Source organism: Indicator indicator, chromosome 15 (assembly GCF_027791375.1).
Source record: "Indicator indicator isolate 239-I01 chromosome 15, UM_Iind_1.1, whole genome shotgun sequence".
NCBI classification, from domain to species: Eukaryota; Metazoa; Chordata; class Aves; order Piciformes; family Indicatoridae; genus Indicator; species Indicator indicator.
In genome coordinates, this window is record NC_072024.1 from 15,980,367 (window position 1) to 16,000,888 (window position 20,522).

Consider the following 20,522-nt stretch of genomic DNA (forward strand, 5'->3'; position numbering starts at 1 on the left):
GGAAGAAACAGAGGCTTATTAAAGGCTGTCATGTTAACTGAAGTCTCACCTCTTTAAGATAACCTGTGTGTTCCTGGCAACTGAATTCAGGACTCTGCCTTCGTGATGAAAAAGGTGTATGCTTACCCGCTCAATACACCAAGAACAAGATTTAGTACGAAAAATGACCCAAAGATGACGAGACTGACAAAATACACCCATGGCAATTCAAATCCCATAGCATCATTCATCTGCAAGAAATAAGATGATCTTATAGAGTAGATCACTATAGTAATAGCAATGAAGAGTCAGAGAAAAAGAGCTGAACCATTCAGATAAGACAGCATTCTATGCATTCCTTCAGTATTCAAAGAACAATACAAGAAAGAAGGCATTGGCCACATTCACTTTGCATTTCTAATATATACTCTAAAACAAAATAGTGAGTGAACCTACTACTCTTCAGATCAAAAATGCTATCAAACGTAAACGGAGCACTGCAACAGTTCTGTGTTCTTTAATACCTAGAACACGAACTAAATTTTAAAGCTCTCTAATTAAAATGCTTATAAAATATGTTGAAATATTAGGACTTTTAGTTCATGTGTATCACAGCTATGTGAATGATCCTTTGAGAAAAGAAACAGAAATATGTATCTCAACTGTACAAGTGGTATTTTTTTCTGTAACACTGACACTTCATTATTTTTTCCTGAAATACTACAGTTGGATGCAGTCAGACATTTTAATTAAAGAAGGAGAATGACTTCGTAAAAACATGAACACAATTTTAGGAAAATAAAAAACCAAAATAAAATTTAGAAACATAGTAGAAACAAGGAAAAATTCCAGAAAGACTTCTGAACAAAGATTACATCAAGATCAAAGTTAAGTGAAGTTTTAAAAGTTGATACTGGGTTGTTTGGGAGCTTTGTTTTGTTTTAAGTAATGTTGAAGTAATTTGGTTTTAAACGTATTCTTTATAGACTTACACAAGCTTTTCTATAAAGATCTTTTCTACTGTCTCTTCTTAGCAAGCTCATTATACCCATCAGAAGATGGATTCAAGAAATACACCTATGGAAATCTAAGAAGGCCTGTTCAGAAGAAAAAAAGATCTCTTCAAACAGAGGGAAATTGGGTTTGTGTGTAGCATTTTGGTACTAAAAGAGATTTTGATAAGTTACAAAAATAATTCTGACTTGGAATTTCTTGGAAATATATCTTGTGAGAGAGGATTTTGATTAAACTGACAAGTCTGTGTTCAATTCTTATGATGAAATTTCAGCAGACAGGAAAACTTGTTTAAGATTGGATATGGCATCACAGAAGAATCTTTGGGCAAACTTTCATTCTCTCCTCTGAATAGCATTGTGTTTCTGCTACCTGAAATTTGTGATTAGGCTTTAAGCTCTACCAACAGTCAAGTTAGACTCCTGTCCTTAACACCTCTGTTGGAACACATTAAACACGGGAACAAATATTTTCGAATTGTACATCGTATTTTTTTCCCCTCTATCTCTTCAAAATGTATCATAAACTCAGTTTCTGCAAGGTGGCTCTGTGGAGGGTTAGATATAAGCATACATATTAAGCCTTTGCAGGGGAAGGCCCATAGGTGTTTTTCTTCAGTGGTGACCTATAACAATACCACTTCATAGTATTCAAAGTGAGCAAACTCCCCAAGTAACCAAAGGTTATTTTACACAACTTCATACATCCTTTAAAATAATCTCCCCACGTATAATCTTTTTAACTGCTTTAATAATTTAGCAGACGTACTGAAAGTAACTTAAAAATGATGAAGACCTGCTAGGAAAAAAGAAAACTGCAAAAGGTGTGATTTGGATTTTTTCCCCTTTCGATTTCAATAAATGACAAAGTGTACCATAACACTGCCATTATACTGATCAAAATATACTTAGTTTCTTGTTCAATACTTTTAGCAATACTTAGCATGTCAGATGCCTATGCTAAGGACAACAGTCATGGTGGTTTGTGTTTTATCATCCATGCCCATTCAGATCAAGTCCCCTACATTTGCTACATGTTAACAATGAGGAGGCTTAGGCATTTAATAAAAGACCTTATTGCCCAGACTGAATTTCTGCTTCATCCCAGTGTATATTACCCTTCGTGTCTTTTAGTAGTAGACATCTTGTCTTAAGGTTTAGGCATAACCTTTATTAAAGTTTTTAAAATTCATATTCATAATTATTTTATTACTTTAAAATTAAGTTTACTTCATATAAATTATTCACATGATATAGGAGAAGTGGTTTTCTAACAATAGCTGATAACATTTTTACTACATTTCCAATTCATAAGAATGCATTTTGCCTCTTTCTGAACTACACCATTGGCAAACACTTCTTTGCAGGTCTTCAGAGTGAAGGCATCTGGTGAAGGCATCTGATGTTGATGCCAACATTTCCCCCACAAATCTTTTTGAAGAACCTGGAATATTAGTATTTCCCATTTTACTTTGGGGAAAAAAGAGCTCTGAGAACAACTGCAGCCCAACTTGATACACTTTTTGTTCACAAAGAACATATTCTAGGAGCCAGACATGCTAACTTAGTAAGCAAGGACTAAAGCTGAGATTTCCATGCTCTGCCATAAAGGTTCTATTAGCATAGACACCTGTGATTTGCATTTCCTTCTCATTTATGCAGTAAGCCCAATGTTTTAGGCTAATCACAAAAAACTTCTTTACTTTGAGGGTAGCAGAGCACCGAACAGGCTGCCCAAGAGAGATGGAGTCTCCTTCCCTAGAGACTTTCAAAGCTCATCTGTACACATTCCTGTGTGGTGTCCTAGGTGATTCTACTTTGGCACAGGGGTTGGACTAGATGATCTCCAGAGTTCCCTTCCAATTCCTACCATTCTATGATTCTATCCAAGACTAAAGCCCTGTAATTGGAAACTGCAGCTAACCAATGCTTCGGTTTGGGCTAACTCAAAAGCATTCCTAACTCAGGGACCTTTAATCTAGTAGAACACTTGGGTACTAGACTAAGATTGAATTCCTAAAGGGAACAGCCTGAAACTGCATCTACTCAAGAATGTTACCACTTAATTCTAGAGACAATTAAGCTGTATCCGAGCAATGCTTTGTAATTGCTATTAATGAAGGAATATTTCTGATTGCATTAGCACCAGAGATGAAAGTATAAAAATTAAATCCTTTCCTTTTGGAAAACTTTACTGCTCATTTCATACAAGTGGCATTTTCCTTAACTTTCAATTAAAGAAAGATTAAAGGAGTCAGTTTGCCTTCTGATTAAAAACTGAGGCAGATCTTCATTAATATATAAGCACAGGAAAATCTCCATCCTCAAAACCAAGGCATTTTCAGTTGAAAGGATTAATGCTGACTTCTCACCCAAAGTGCAGAATAAGAAGTTATGAAGACAAATTCCAGATGCATTGGAAGATGCAATAAAATCCCCTGAATTATGCTCAAGTAACACCAAGAAATCTAGGAGGTATCACATGTCAAATCCTCAATCAAAGAGTCTTGCAAGTCTCCCACCCACTGTGGCTCAGGGATGTACTACAGCAGAGGAGGTGTCATATTTAATGGATCTCAATGGAATTGCCCCATCTCTGAGTCCATTTAAGCTTTCAGCATCCATAACACCTACTGCAAAAAACACCCCCAAGTACAATCCCTCTCACCCTTCTTCATGCCTTTTTCCAGATTTAGTCTTGTTGTTTGGATTTCAATTCTAAGTCATTTGTCCATCATGTCAACCAGAGGGCAAATGAGACAATGAATGATACGAAGGACAAAGTACTTTTCGTATCACTTAATTCTGTTTCCCCATAATAGTAGATGTGTACTACTCAGGTGTTTAAAAACATCCTCCAGAGATGTCACTTTTGGTTACACTGTCATTTTCACTCCTTTCATACAGATGTTAAATTAGATTTGTATATTTAAAGAGCTTTGAAAAGAATTTTAAACTCAATCCTGAAGCTCTTCTTATTCCCTTTACAAGTCACACAGTAACTAACAGTTTAAAAGTCCTTGTATTTCACTGCATATTTGGCTCTATGAATTGACATGCATATGTTTGTGAGTATACATCTGCAAAGTATTGAAGAATTATCTTGAGCTGATAGCAAAAACTTGGCACAGTCTGAAACTGCCTCTTCTGGCATTTGGAGTGAATTAGCTGTGCTGTAGATGGAGTCAGCTATCACCACAATGCAGTGTAGATGATCAGAGACCAAGACTCAGAAGTGAAACAGGGAGAAAGCCAAATTTACAACTCCCATAACCATTAATATTGCACAGCAACAGATGGCAAACTCAAATCTAAAACATCAATCTCAAATCATTACAATTTCTCCCTGTCTGTGGTATCTGTGAGTAAAATCACCACATGCAATTGCATGCAGATTGAGGTTTTACTTTTCTGTATACCTGGCAGGGTTTTACAGAAAAAAAAATCCTGCTGCAAGCTCTTTTCATGTTTCAGTTAATCTAAGTCCTAACTGGGGATAAAGCAATGCAGTAACACTCCTAATTCTGCATTAGTACCATGCCGATGCATGATCCTATTTTCAGTTCTTTTCCACAATGTTTCAAACTTGCTTAATTTCTTGTGTTTCTCAGCTTCCTTAGGTTTCAGTTTTGCCTTCCTCCTTTTATAACATCCAAATGAATGAATGACTGTGGATTATTTTATTTTTTTGTTACCTATAATCAACCTAATCATCTTTAAAACAATCAAGACTGACAAACAGTCTCTCTCATTCAGAATTCAGTATTTTGTGTAAACGGGACAAACCATACATTCTTTAACATGTACAATGTAGGTTCAGAAAAACTCAGATCCCAGATTATTTATTCTAGCTTCAAAGGTTGTGTTCTGGGATATTTTCTTGTCTAAAGTGGGGTAAAAGCATGCAATTTTATATTCAATCTTATCTGGGTTTGGCACAGATTTCCCTGACATTCTTCTGGTTGGCCAAATACCCTTTTTTTTTTTTCCCCACTGCTGACACAAAACCAGCAGAGAGATGCACCAGTGGGATGTGAACTCAGAGACCACTCCTTTGTTAAGCAATTCAGCTCAGTAATAGCTGGAAAAAAAAAACAAAATTGGAATTCCATGGCTCTGGCATTAAGGCAGGCCTAAAGAGAAATTATCACTTGGAGAATTGAAAAATGAAGTATATAGAAAGCTTCATAACCACCTCAAAATTTGGCCCCCACATTCTGAACATAAATCATTCTACAGAGCTGCAAATAGAACACATACAATTGACACTTTCAACTTAAATCTCAATTTGTAAGACACTACTTTGATTTTATTAATCTGATTTATCTAAACAGATCTCAATTTCTGTCTTCTGCTATTTTTATCCACTGTTAGCTAATGAAGTACATCATTTAGATATAAAGCATTTATTCTTCAAAAAAAGCTGACTGCTTGCACTTTTCTTAATATTAGAAGTAAGTTTAGATGCAGGTCTTAACTTTTATTTTTTCATTCAAATATTTTATTTTGCATCTAATGCTATTTTAGCTAATTACTGTTGGTGTAATTTCATTAATTATTTCACTGTAATTATGTGACTGCTAAGTAATTACTTTCTGGGTTTTTTTTTGGGTGGGTTGATTGGTTGGTTTGTTTTTTTGGTTGCTATGCCAGATTGAATCTGCAGAGCAGATGGACGGTACCATAACAAAATGAAGAGTACTCCTTCTACAGAATAACAACCCAGAGAAGATTTTTCTATTGGATTCTGGGAGAACTCTACCAGGTTTAAGAGAATCTATATTCAATGTAAAACAAACCAGAATTGTTCAGTTCCTTTGATGGCTGAAAAGGTTAAGAGTAACAATTTCTTAGTGATTTTACCTATTGATCTGTACTACTCAAACTAACTTCACGTAAGAAATTTATAAAACTTATGCATTGATTTGGTTTGTTAAATCGAAGGGCTCAAAAATCTATTTAAATGAATTAACTCATGTGATGAACAGTGTTTAGTTTTAAAATGTTTATCTGCACTGTAATAAAATTAACACAACAATTGCATCCATTTTAGTGATATACACTAAATACTTTGTTCTTTTCATATTTGCTATGCTACCGATCTATGTACCATATGACTTGCAACAATAATTGGATGTATTTAATGGTTCCCATATGCTGGATACAAAGAAAAATTATGCCAGCATAATAGCACTCTGTACTATTTGGATTGAGGTTGTAAAATGTTACCTTCATTTATGCAGAAACAACAACAAAAAAAACCCCAATGCTCAAGGCAGATCTGAATTTATCTACTGAAGAGTTACCCTGGGACAGTCTGGAAACTAGGATGGTTTTAAAAGTTTTAGTTGCTTCTTGTGGCAAAGCGTTTGGAAGAAACTCTAGCTATTGAACTAGTGGAGTTCTTAGCACTGCCTAAAGTCTAGTCTACTTCTAATCCAATTTCTTTCCATCTTATCTAAACCTTTTGGAGAGAAATGGTGTGGTCTTTTGAGTATTTGCAGTGATCTATGACAAGAAATTAGTTCCGTGCTTTGACTGCAGTACAGGTCAGCAGTCAGCAAAGACTGAGATGTTAGATATCTTGTCAGAGTAAATTAAGTTCACTTCGTGGGAAAGATATTTTCCTGTGAGGTAATTTAAAATCCTCCTCAGGTGGGGTCTTTGTATTTAAAATGATAATTTGTAAAAAAAAAAAAAAAAAAAAACCACACCCTTCTGACGCTAATTCAAACTCCGCTTGGTAGCTCTGTTTGCATGTCTGAATTTCATCATTCCCTTTTCTCCCTTTCTGTGGTTCTAATTTACTGGCAATTTAAGTCTTGTCTCATTGCAATCTAAAATTGGTTGATTTGAAGCTTTTTATATCTAGAGAACATTTAAAAAGTAATTAGTCCAAATCATTACCTAAAAGGCAGGGAAGTTAAGCTAAATTTCAATACTGAATTGGATTCAAGTAATTAACACAAATTCAAACACTCCTGCCTGCAATCCCTGGCTCTTAAGCATGATTTATGCAGTATGTTAATATTATTCAAAATTCCTATCATTCTTTCTGCAGCTGGCTATCATGTGTTAAATTTCTGGCTATGTAGTCATCAAAGGCCAGGAGCAGTGTGCATCTAGGACATCAGTGCCTTTGGGGATGAGCTGACTTGTTTCACTCAAGAGTCTCCCTTAAATGACCTGTGAGTGGTGTTGAGTGATGCTCAAAGAACAGCATTAAGCTATCCTTAGTATATAAAGGCAGAAAAATCTTTTCTAAGATTTTCAAGGATATTTTATCACAATTTGTAATGTTGTTTACTGAGAAAAGAAAGGGAGAAAAGCTGTCAAGCATTCTGTGACTTCTCTCAGACTCTAAGCTGAAATTCATTGCTGACAAATACTGTTTTGATACACACACCTTCCACTTCTGCAGCCGTAATAGGATTAATATGACTTAAATAACCTGAAATAGTTGTTTCCTATTAGTTTTTTAAGTCATTGACTCTGAAATTCTAGAGTGTAGTTGCTTATTTGACCGTTATTCACATTTTTTGAACGGTATTTTTTAAAGATTCCTGCGCAGCACCCTGATGACAGCCTTAATAATACTTAAAACACACTTTGCAACTTTGTTTATGGAATAATAATAATAATATATTTGTGCCTGAGCCAAGGAGTTTGCTTTTGAGATATATTTACAAAATATTTGCTTCCATTTAGGAAAAAAACTTTGGCGGCACATCAGCAGGTTTCAAGTACTTAAATCCCCTTATAATACTTGTGTAGGCTGTCCTTTAAAATTTATTAACTAGGAGCTTTCTAAAAAGTGACAGGATTAGTAGACTGTCTGGGTTTTCAATATCTGATGACATTTTCAAAAGACAGCAGATTGCTTTGCTTTCTTACTGTAATTATTTTCTTTTCTACATACAGGTTGATGTGGGAGTTATAATTATTTTCACAGATTTTTATCCAGGTAGAAAACAAACATATAGTGATCTTCTACCTTTTAGTTTACACATAATGAAGACTTCTTGTACTGCTGGAAAGTTCCTAGAGGAGGCACAGCTCTTTTGCCTGGTTATGGAAATATATTTAAAGAAATATTAAGTCTTTTTCTATCTTGATATGTTAGAGAAATGCTGCCCTAAGCAGCCTGAGTTACAGAAATGGGGGGGGGGGAAGGTTTCAGATGTTTTAAGATGCTTCAAGGAGTATTTATTTCTAAAGCAAGAAACAGATTTCTAAGTGCACACCTCTTTTTGTTATAAAAGCAGAGGCATTATGCTGTACTTCCTTTATTCATAACATACTCTACCATCAAACAGTAGCACAGACCACAGGTTTAAGAAGCTGGTATCCTTTTTCTTAAGCCTTATGCAAGTTTCAGATATGTTTTAGATTGATTAGACATTTTAAGTGATAATTTTTGTGTTTTAAATATGAACCTTTGCGGGAGTACCTTGTTAACATATATGTATAAATAGGCAAAATCATATAATATATCAATGTACCATTATTCAGCAATTACAGCTTGAGTGCTTCAATTTTAGAAATGTCCATATCCATCTGAAGAGTGCTAGAGCACTAGGCAGGTGTCAGAGGACTGAAGAACTGTTTATATCTGAGGTCGTAATGCAGTATCTGTGCATAAAACTGATTTAATAAAATTCAGTAGCCACTAGTACAGTTGCTTCATTAAATCAGCTGTGCTGGCAACCTCTCACATAGTTTTTTGTTTCAGAGTCCCTGCTCATTTTTGTTTCACAGAGTCCCTGCTCATTTCTCATTCTGTTTACAGTACTGTCAGCGTAGCTCATTTGAGTGTAGGAACTCAAGAGAACTTCACTGTAAGGAAATTATCATTTATATTCTATGACTATTTTCATAGGAAAATTGGGGATTTTACTGGCAAGTAGTACTGTGCATTGTGTGTGTTCCTATGGAATAAGTGAAATAGCTAAAATAAAGCCATTTATAAAAATACATGTTTGCCATTAATAGACTATAAATTTAGATGTTTGAAAGAGATGGCAACAAATCTAGAGTCAGATATGCAAATGCAGACTCAGATTTTGTAGTTCTTGAGTGCTTGCTAGTATGAACTGAAAATGAGGCAATGAATACTATGCTCTCAGCTTTAGAATGTGAGCCAGAGCATTAAAGACTTGGGCATATAGAAGCTGATAATTTGCCAATAACATGAACTGTACCGGCATCCAAAACTAATAGGATAAGCTTTCAGTTAGGGCTAGAGAGCAAACAGAAAGGACAGTGACTGGGAATAATCACAGTCCTGACATAAAAGGAGAAGATGTACCAATGAGTAGGCACAATTTGGGTATGCACATGCTGCACTGGCTGTTAAAAACAAGGACACTACCCCTTAACCTCTGTAGTTAAGTCCAGCATTTGGCTCTAGAGAGTGGATCCACATTTTTATGGATGAAACATGATCTGTGCTATCCAGTGTGTTACATGTAAATCAAAAAAAAAGAAAAGTAGGCAGATGGAGACACTAGAAAATAATAGGATGTATGGGATTCAGATGCAAACTGGTGAGCAGCAGGATGTCCATGTGAGTCACCAGGATCTGAAGAGTGCCTAGAGGTAGCAGGATCAAGCCCTCCATCTATAGTAGATATGCACAAGAAATCATTACTGATGCTTGGAGAATTTTTAAGCCAAGTTTACTGTTGTTAACCAGGTGATAACAAGCAGTGCTGGTGAGTATTATTGGAAGCTGTCATTTTCAGCTGTCAGAACACCACGCAAAATACTGCACATATTTCACCCACTCAGATTACACCTGCTAAGCATCTATAGGTAATTTTATGTTCACACAGTGATCAAGTAGAAATTAGAATTTTGTGTAGTTTCTAATATTTGTGAGTTTAGTTTTATTTCTGTTTTGTGTAAAACTCATTCAGTCTGTATATCATCAACAGATTTCTAAGTAAAAAGAACACAAAATCCATGAATCTCTAGCTAAAAGGGTTTCCTCAGATTCTTTGCAGACTTTTATTGCAATTTGGTATACCCCTAATGTTTTCATAATTGGAATTTAACAAAAATCTTTTCCAATTTTTTAGCTAACAATAGCTAAATCTACCTTCCTTTTAATCCAGGGGTAAAATTAAAACAAATTGCCATTCCTGATGTCCTCAGAAAGTAATTTCAGCTTGAGGATGGGCAATTTGCTGGCCTACGGAGAGGAAGAAATCAGATCTATAATTGTATAAATGTCAGTTAAGACAGATTCCAAAACCACTCAAATATCTAAGTTTGATTATATTTCACAAGGTCAATAAATATTTGCTCCTCTGTCTAATAACCCCAGAATAATTTGTAATAAAATGAAAGCTGACATCTGTGTACCTATCTTCTATTCTGGGATCACGTTATTAAAAAATAATTAGAGTGTCATGTGTGCAGTTTTGCCTTTTCTTTTTTGGTTATCCTTTGCATTTTGTCTGACCATGACAATATTCACCACCATTATTTTAATGGTTTTAATTTTTGTGCTGTTAATGAAGACTCAGTAAAGATTTCTTAACATGTATCAGAATTATCAGGTACTGAAATGTGGGTATCTTGTTGCCTGAAAAGGTGTTAAATGTGTATGTTTCCCTAAATGCTGCAAAGACTTAGTGCAGGGAACCAGGCAGTACAGGTGATTGGCATGGATTTTCAGCACTTATGGTAGATAGGCTCTGTCACAGACTTCTGGAATGACTTTGGACAAATAAATCACATCACATCTTCGGCTGCTTAAAGATTCACAAAAGAACATAATGTCCTTAGATTGGACTAGTGTTGGGCAGGGCAATTTCTAAGTGACCCTATTCCTTTAAATCTGTATTTTCTTTTTCTTCCAATTCATAAGATGAAGACTAAATACATCTTCAATTTCTTAGCCTCTGTCCAGGTGTCTATGTTACAAGACTGAGGAGGTGCCATACCTATGTTAAAGTAGCATTTAAAGGCAGGGGCTTACACAGGGTGTTTTTTTTTTGCTGCTTCTGTATAGACAACGTTAGGCTCACAGCTCTTATGATTTGTTGTTTCTGAAGGGTTAACGAACGGTTTGCAGTCCCCAGGCTTTGTTTTCATTTATGTTAATATTGTGATTTTTTTATTTATTTATTTGTGACTTATTTACATTCTTTCACTTTCTCTGTTCTGAACTTTGCAAGGAAAAATTAAAAAGACAGTTTCAAACCATCACATTATTTTTAGAGATACTGCAGAAAGAGAGCTCTACAGTTTCAATCAGGAAAGGCATACTTAAAAAAAAAGTGCTACAAAAAAAAAAAGTGCACAAAAAAAGTGCTAGTCCAAAGGACATGAATATAATATTACATTTATCCAAACAGAATAGGCAAAATCTCCCTCAAATAAGCAATGAATAAATTTGTTTCTAAAATGTCTTTTTAGCCTGAGGAATCCAGTAAGATGCTCTGACAGGAAAAAGTATGCAGCTGAGCTCATCTGCTGCAAAAATCACCAAGATTTCCTGCTGACAGTACTATAAAACAGCTTATTTCTTACTTGAACATTGAAGCTTGTTTGAATGTAAACAAAGGTCAGTGATTTCTGAACTTACCCAGTATAACACATCAGTCCATCCTTCCATGGTTATGCACTGGAACACAGTCAACATTGCAAATGCAAAATTATCGAAGTTGGTTATGCCTCCATTTGGTCCAACCCATCCACCCTTACATTCAGTGCCATTCATGACACACTGACGCCCATTCCCTGAGAATGCACAAGGTGCTGGATCTTCTTCAACTAGTATATCTGAAAATTGACCCAAAAAAAAAAAAAAAAAAAGAGCTTTTAGTTCTTCAGGTTTTGTGAGTTAACTATTCACGCAAAAAAAGTATCAGTCCTGTTGGAAAGTGAATCCAGGTATCAACCTGAGAAATTCTGAGTAAAGCAACTCATGGGAGCTTTGGAGCTGATGGTGTCTCTTGCATCTGGGCCTTATAACCTTAAAATAGGCCCCTTAAAATCTCAAAACAGACTGTATAAAATATCTCAAGTAATTAAGCAGTGGGGAAAAAGCATATAATAAAGCAACATAACTTTAGGATCTCCTCAGGCTAATTTTTTTCTCTTTGCTGCTGTTTCTTAACTTCATACCACTTCATACTAACGTATGGACCACCAAAAAACCCCAGGTCTAGACTAATTCCTACATACAGCCTGCTCCATTATTTAGCTGACAGAAATGTACCTTTAGCCATCAGATATCTCATTTATCTTGCTTTGCTCTTTCAAAACTCTCACATAAGAAACATTTTCATCATTTCACCTGGATGGAGGAACACTCTTTCCTTTCTCTGTTCATTTCAGAACTGCCCTTCTTACCATACTGCCATAATCTTAAAGGAGAGACACTGCCAGATTGTGAACTCAGGTAAGTATGTCTTCCCTGGAACAGGACTAGTTAGCTTTTCAGTAACCAGAGATGAGAAAAAACTACTGAGTTGTGGAGAGCCGTTCTTACTATTTTTCACTGCTCACATTGCAGTTACACATTTCAGAAATCAAAACCTAATCAAAGCATGCTGTAGTTTCAACCTGGCTTTCATTTTCGTTGCTGTTTTTGTTTTAAATTTAATGTACTTTTCCTAAGATTAAGAGCCACTGGGAAAACTGGGACTAGAGCAGTATTAGTGCTTTAGCCCCGTTCTGTTTCAAACTGAAATCCCAGACTTGAAAGAAAAGAGATTTAATCTCTTACTTTAGTCAAGTTCCATGACTTACCTGAATCAATTAGAAAACAAGATTTGTGCATTTTTCCAATAAAAAGTTCCAATCCTATAATAGCATAGATTATGATTACAAACAATACTAAAAGGGCAATATGGAGTAGGGGGACCATGGCTTTTATAATGGAGTTCAAGACAACTTGTAAACCTAAAAGGAGAAAAAGAAGATAGAAAACATGAACCAGACCTCTGTCTCACCTTACCAGGTCTTCTATAATGACACATTATTAGAAATTAATGATATAGGCATGCAGAGTAAATCACTTCAAAAATTCTACTGCCTAGAACCACAAAATGTTCCTGAATCCTAAAATGCTTCAAAAGAATTAAAAATGTAGTGTCAAATGGTTTCTTCTGTTAATAAAGGTTATGTCACAGAAATCAATACTTCTGAAGTGTCACAAGGATTTATGGGATTTTAGGAAGAAAGGGCATGCAGTCAGTGTGTGGCTGGAGGTCATTTTATATGACCTTTAAAAAGTTTTGTGCCACAACCAAAACTCTGTGGCAAGTCCTGAGAAAAGGTACACTCAGTCAATTACAAAACTTTATTTTTTGGTCTGGAGAGATAAATAGAGAACTATTAATGGGGAAAACATCTTTTTCACTCATTTATCCCTCATTGATTTCAGAGCTATTTAATTTTTTTTAATTGAATATTTAGCAAACTTTTGGGTTTACCAAAAGACAAAGTTCATTTTAGTAGACCTCTGGTTCTGACATTTTATAAGACTGCTTCTTCCTTAGCTTAATTTCTTTTGCTATATACATACATCATCATGATCATTTCCACGTAAAAGACAACATTAGGATTATTCTTTCAAATGTTTTGGAAAGAGCTGAATTGTAATCCATGAACCTCTTATTCAACCCAAACAGCTTCAGTAATTAATAGCATATTAAAAGCAAACAGGAAAGATTATCAGAAAATTCAATTGCTTTCCTTAAATAATATTGTTCTACTTTTTACATTTCCTAATTTATCTGTTAGCTCTACTGGGATAAACAGAAGGCATTCATGTGCATTGGAGGGGGCAGGAAACACAAAATGTGTAATGTGCTTTGGCATACACTTACCAACATATCAACTATTTTAAAAGGGCCACCTACACTTTCAGATCTGCAGGGTTTGAGAATTTAAAAAAAAAAGTCTGAATTTTATTTTCTGGCATATTTGCATTTTAAGATGTAGTTTACTCTCATAAAAAGCTGCTGAAAAGGAAGTGCATTCCCCTGTCTGGCTATTGAACTGTGTAAGAAGATCATACACTGAATAAATTCATAACCCTTTGCTCAGCTCCAAAGAGGGTATCATTCATCTTGAAACTCACTTTATACACATAGCCAGATAACAAAAAAAGTCAACTTTATATTATCTCATTTCTGTTAATGTTCTGGAACAAGACATTTAAATCAGATCAGTTACAGTATTCATTCCAATGGAATTAAATAGAAAAGAGCTTACTGGGCACTCCTGATACAAGCCGGAGAGGTCGCAATACACGAAAGGCTCTTAGGGCTTTGACATCAAAGCCACCAGGTTTGCCACCCGAGTGGCTGCCACCTTCTGCTTCTTTGGTTAATTGTTCCAATATTACACTAAATAATCTAGAAAATGAAATTAAAGGAGTAAGGTCATCACCATCCGTTTATCTTGCATTGCATGGTATTAGGAAATTACTTGAAATGCAGATAATTTTGAAAAGCTGTTCAGCTGTCAGAACGAGAGGTATATTTACACATTAAATCATGGCAGGAAGAGTTATGAAGTGCAAGAGTTTCTAATCCCTCCAGAGAGCGATGATCACACAGTATCCAATAAATTAGCATTCTGCTTGTATACACAATCTGCTATTTTTAAATAAGTGAAGCTACTTTGCCACTTCTTCGTTCAAGCATTTTAGCTGTAAGGTTTGGAGAATTCGTCTTCTCTTTAGAACATGAAATAGATAATCACTAGAAACCATCTGTTTCAATTTTGCTAGAATATATGAAGTCCAAGTGACATTGTAGTTCAATATTCTAAATACAGTCAGCAAGAACTGAATATATTAAATATCCAACATTTAATGAAGATTAATTTCTTACACATCGCAGAGGGTAAAAATATTCCCAGATGACTCCTGGGAGTCCTTGTATTCCTTCTCTGCAGAAGTGAGCTAGTCACTCATTAGGACAGTTTGGAAGAAAAGTTTTATTTTTCTTTCCTACTTCTACCAGTAATTCAAAAAAGTTTTCACAACTCTGTTGGGCTGAATAGTTGCTAGAAAAATTACATAGTATTTAATAGGTTGCCCATACTAAAACATTGAAGACGCTTTTTTCCCCCCGATAAACAACTGACATGTATCAGTCAATACCCTTCTTTGTTATGCTTCATTCTCCTCCAGAGTAAAACCCTTCCACAAAGACTACAGATCTTAGAATGAACACTTGCAACCTACTACATACTGCCATAACCACAGAAATCCAGGCATTTAATATTCCAGGTCCTGATTCAGACCTGTAATTTAATGGAAACATAATTCTAAGAAAATGAGCCACCTCCATGGTTTCAGAGTGACTATTCATGCTCTAAAGGCAGGTATGATTAAACAGACTTCTGAATCAAGTCCATAATTAAAGAAGCTGCTTTCAGCCTGTCAGTTCACACATCATTCAGAAAATTAAAGGGCTACAAGTATAGGTAGGTGCTACAAAAGCTTCCTCTACCAGGACCTTAATTCTTTCACAAAAATCAATGGAAATTAAGTGGCATAGCATGAAGACAAATAGTAGACTGCTCTGAAAGTAATTCATACCCTGACTAGTTTCAGAGAGAGGCAACAAAGACAGGAGAAAACATCACATTCACAGCTATGTCTACATCTCTCTCATTTTGTATCTAGCCTATACAGCCATTAAGATATAAAACCATTGACCTCCTTTATTAAAATTGACATTTATTTTCCTGTAGAGTTTACCAAAGTTTAAATTTCAAATTTGATGTTGTGGGAAAAAAGTCTCAATACACATTTGCTTTTTGCTAGCAGTGATTTATGCATTTGGACTGCTACAAGTTTCTGCTGAGAAAGCACATGAGGCCAATTCAATCTAACACATTCAATACAGGACTTCATGGCAGCACTTTCAAAGCTGTTACAACACCTAATGAAATTTCACAATGAAACTAGTCAAATGGAATCAGATCCAGAAGTGATTCCATATCCACCTTGGATTATATAAGAAAAAAAAAAATCAAATTTTCACTGGGCTTTTAAGTATTAATTAAATAAATGGACTTATGCTTGCTTACTTGCTTATGTGGGTAGTGTTCTTCTCAAAAAAAAAAAAAAAAAAAAAGCAAAAACAAAAATATTGCTCCAAGTTTTGTCAGCACCTGACATGTTAAGAAAGGTCCACCTTGTTTTCCTGATAGACTGATGATAATTTCTGATGATTTCTATTACAGAACTCTTGTGTTTGAGCTAAGTTTTAAATCTTGGTGTAATATTTCATGTATTTGATAAGATGTACTCCTTTTTCCTTTTTATTTTCCATGGATTCAGTTTGAGCATCTGACCTAACTAGATTTAGCCTCCAATGATGAGTGTTTTATGAGTTAATGGAAAAATTTTTAGTTATCATGTATTTAGGACACAGCCAAAGATAGAGGTCATGTTAATTAGACTGCTCCAGGGTTACTGTAACTTCATGGTCACTTGACAAATGGAAGAGGTCTTATTCAAGTGACTGCCTGGCAAGAGAATAGAACTTGTATGTGTGATAGTCTCCCCACCTGCCCATCAAGATTCCCCTTCAGGCACAGAGGCCAATCTGTTGAGAATGACCTGACCTGATGAAGGATCTATTTATACACAAATTTTAGTCCTGCACCAAAACAGCCCAAATGCCAACTGACCGGCCCCAATGCAATCTTCCCAGTAACATTTGGTGACTCAGAATCAAGTAGTTATAAATCAGGCTTTCATACATTCAATTTAATCATCTTTTACTACAAATTCCCTTACTTCGCATCTTTTTTCTTTTCCCTTAATGTAATGATATGAGTTAAGAGCAGTATACTACACACTGACTTCTTGGTCTTTTCAATTACAGACAACTCTTGATATAGCTTGAACTTAAAAATTAAACTGGAATTGCACATTGTATACCAAGGTGCTCTTTGTAATCCAACCACAACATACAAAGTCATATATGGATTACGTTCCCCATGTTCTACATTATAAATACTTTCAGTAAGCACAATTTACAGCACTGGAAATCTCTTTTTCAACATAATCTCCACAGTATTTAGGGAATTTGGGAACATGGTCCTCAAGATTAACTTCCTACATAGCTGAAGGTAGGATCTTCCAACGAACTAGCATTGCCATGAAGTTGCTGCCACAAAACATCATTTATCATAAGCAGGTGCATAATGTACACGTGGGATGTTCCACTCTCCATTCTTCTATAACCTGCACAAGGCCCAAGCAGTCTCACCTCTGAGGAGCAGAACAAACTCTCCAGGGTTTCTTGGTACAGCAAGGCACACAGGGCAAAAAGGAGTTTTTAGCATGCATTCTTACCCGGGCAGGTCAAACATATCTGGGCCCTGATGTACAGCATCAAAAAAGAAAGCCCAATTTTGCTCAGATTTTGGGAATCTCCACGGAATTACTCTGTTAACTCTCTCCCCTGACTACTCTCCACCTTGAAACACAAAGGCTCTCCCAGAGGTCTTTGTAGAGCAGATGATACACACATAACTGCAGTATTAGGATAAATGAATAGATGACATAATGTATGGACCCAGGGAGAGCAACATTTATCATATGGAAGGCATCAGGAGCTCACCTTGGAAGAATCAGATGGGAAAGATTCTGCAACACAACAGTGAAGAAAATTTTTTGGCACTGCTCAAAACTCCCTGGGAACCTTTACTATAAAGCTGGCTGTGCAACACATCCTGCTGAAAACTTTTAGAACTTGCTTGGGGATTTTTCACGCATACCAGTTCTTTTATGGAACAGAAACCAAGCATATAGCGTTACTCATAGCCAAACAGACCTGGACCTACCTCACTGTACAGAAAATGTTAAATCTTTGTATAATGAAGGACAAGTTACTTACCCTACTACTACTATTACAAAATCCAATAAATTCCATCCATTTCTAACATATGCATTGGGATGTAATAATAATCCATACGCTATAATCTTCAAAAATGTTTCAACTGTAAAAATTATCAGGAAGGCATATTCTACTTTTTCCTGTAAAAGATAAAAAATAAAAGTACAATGAGACAACATAATATAACAGCTCTTTTACTAGTTAGAACTTGCAGTAAGTGGCAAGTTTTGTTGATGGGGACTAAGGAGATGCAACATTTCACAGCAGTTTATTTTACAGGCTTTAATTGCATAGCACTTAATGATAGCTCTACTGACAAGGTTATAATTACAGAATTGCATGAGATTTTCCTGTTTTCACATTCTGTCAAAGAAAAAGGTTTTGGTTTTGCAAACATGGAAGTGTACTCTACCTTTACTTAAGCAACTACTCCCCTTCAGGCCAATGGGATTCTTTGCATTCATTACAACAGAAAATGCTGTAGAACAGGGCCCTGAAAATATCCTTAAAAAGTATGCAGTGTTGTGCTTGCTTTCACTATGCATCATAACAACTTTTCTTTAATTGGATTCACCATTAACTAATATGGGAGTTTGAGATGGTATTATCCCATACGAAGGAGATTCAAAAAGTTATAAGGTATCTAACAGAGTCCTCATTTAATTTTACACTGCGTTGCAATATCATCTTGACATGGACGTTCACACTGACTTATTCTTTCTCCCACGCCATCAGAACTATTTTAAATCACTGTAATATGCTTGAAGACATTTAAAAATCAATATATTGCCACCTTATATCACAGAAGCTCCAAATTCAGATTTTTTTCAATGCTTTTGTTAAATGTCACTACTTTCTTCATTTTATCAAAATTCTCACTTTAAAAAAAGCTGTACATTGAATCTCTTTTCCTAGGTAGTTGGATAACAACTTTTGTGGCTGCTTCTTTCCACAGTAACAGCATATTTGATCTGGATAAATCGTAAAAGTCACTGACATTAAAACAAATCTGTTCACACGTTTGTTCTTTTTACCTTCAGAAATTACAATTTCATCACTCTGTGTAATACTTTGTTCAGTTACTGGTTATTATGCAAATATTAGAGGCAAGAATAAGACAAGGAACAATGGGTTCAAACTTGAACATAGAAGATTTCACCTCAACATAAGGAGAAACTTCTTTACAGTGAGGGTGACAGAGCACTGGAACAGGCTGCCTGAGGGGGTTGTGGAGTCTCCTTCTATCGAGACTTTCAAAACCCCTCTGGATGCATTCCTGTGCAGACTACCATAAGTGATCCTGCCCTGGCAGGGGGGTTGGACCTGATGGTCTCTTGAGGTCCCTTCCAACCTCTGATATACTGTGATACTGAGAATGATTCATTTTTTTAAACCTGAGCACATGATGTTACTCACTGATCACACACAATGCTAATTACATGGGCTATAACCGCTCGGTAAGGATTACAACCCTCTACTATCACATACTCAAACATAGCACAGACATTACACCTGAAACCACTTATTTGCTATTTGTTCCACAGCTTGTCACTATCACATACAACCAACCAAACCCCAAATTAACCACCTGCAATTTAAACGAAGATGTCTACATTCTCATGTGCAAAGACTTTAATTTGGGAAGCTACATTTCAGTAAAGGTCACTGAGAGTTGGTTATGTGTAAGATGTGATATATCCATTTATAATTCTGACACTGGTGACTGAATAAATGTAGAGACTTATCAAAAAACTACATACTCCCCGCCTCCAGATCTTCATCTCCAGCAAGCAGCACCCCAGGAACACTATGAGAGTTAAGGCTTTCTCCTTGTGCAAAGCAAGAAGTCCTGGATCTCATCAGCTGCTCAGCTCAGCCCTGTGCTCCCATCTTTGCCCTCTGCTTTGAATACACTTCATAAACACTGCAGAGCTTCACCCAAGACAGGTTTCTCCCCAGCTGCATTATATTTTGTATGAAATCTTCCAGCCCACTGAAACTGATAGACATTCTCCTTCCCCTCATATTTCCAAGAGTTCTTTCAAAATTGTTCCTGTCACTTAGCTGTTAATTTAGCATGAATAGACTGGAACAGTTACTGGATAAAAAGAGTGAAGTGGCCTCACAGAAGAAATGTGAATGGTTTGTGCACCACAAGCCATCAGATTTCTTTGGCTAGAGTGCACCACAGAGATTACAATAACATAAATCATCGACATTCCTGAGAAACACACTGCAGAAATGCTTAAATTCAAGCAAATCCTACCACAAACACATTTCACAATAACAGCTATTTCTGTCTCCCTACATATAACTAAGTCTGCAGCTTGATTATACAAAGACAAACAATGTAAGACAGCATAAGGAAGACAAAAATATTGTGGTTGGCAATTTGCTATGGACAGAATATATACTGAAATTATAGTAGTAAAAGAAAAGGCAAGACAAAAGACCTAGGAGATTTCATATATGCAAAACTTCAACAGCTTCTTTATATATAGGACACAAGATTGGATAGGACCTTCTGGGCCAAGATGCCATCTTGGGTTATCACATCCAGTGTCCTATTACTAGTTCTAGTCCCAGCACAACATGCTTAGAGGTCATTTTAATGTGACAGTTCAAACAACTCTACCTTATCACTTAC

General features: G+C 35.8%; 1 protein-coding gene across 1 annotated transcript in view; it reads right to left on the reverse strand.

The window, feature by feature from the left end:
• CACNA1D (calcium voltage-gated channel subunit alpha1 D) overlaps positions 1 to 20,522 on the reverse strand; it is a 185,011-nt gene that overhangs the window by 101,648 nt on the left and 62,841 nt on the right. Inside the window, exons 4-7 of the mRNA XM_054387621.1 lie at positions 17,876 to 18,015; positions 14,226 to 14,368; positions 12,756 to 12,908; positions 11,587 to 11,783 (exon numbers count right to left, since the gene is read on the reverse strand). Of these exons, the coding sequence (XP_054243596.1) occupies positions 11,587 to 11,783; positions 12,756 to 12,908; positions 14,226 to 14,368; positions 17,876 to 18,015 (633 nt within the window). The remainder of the gene's footprint in view (positions 1 to 11,586; positions 11,784 to 12,755; positions 12,909 to 14,225; positions 14,369 to 17,875; positions 18,016 to 20,522) is intronic.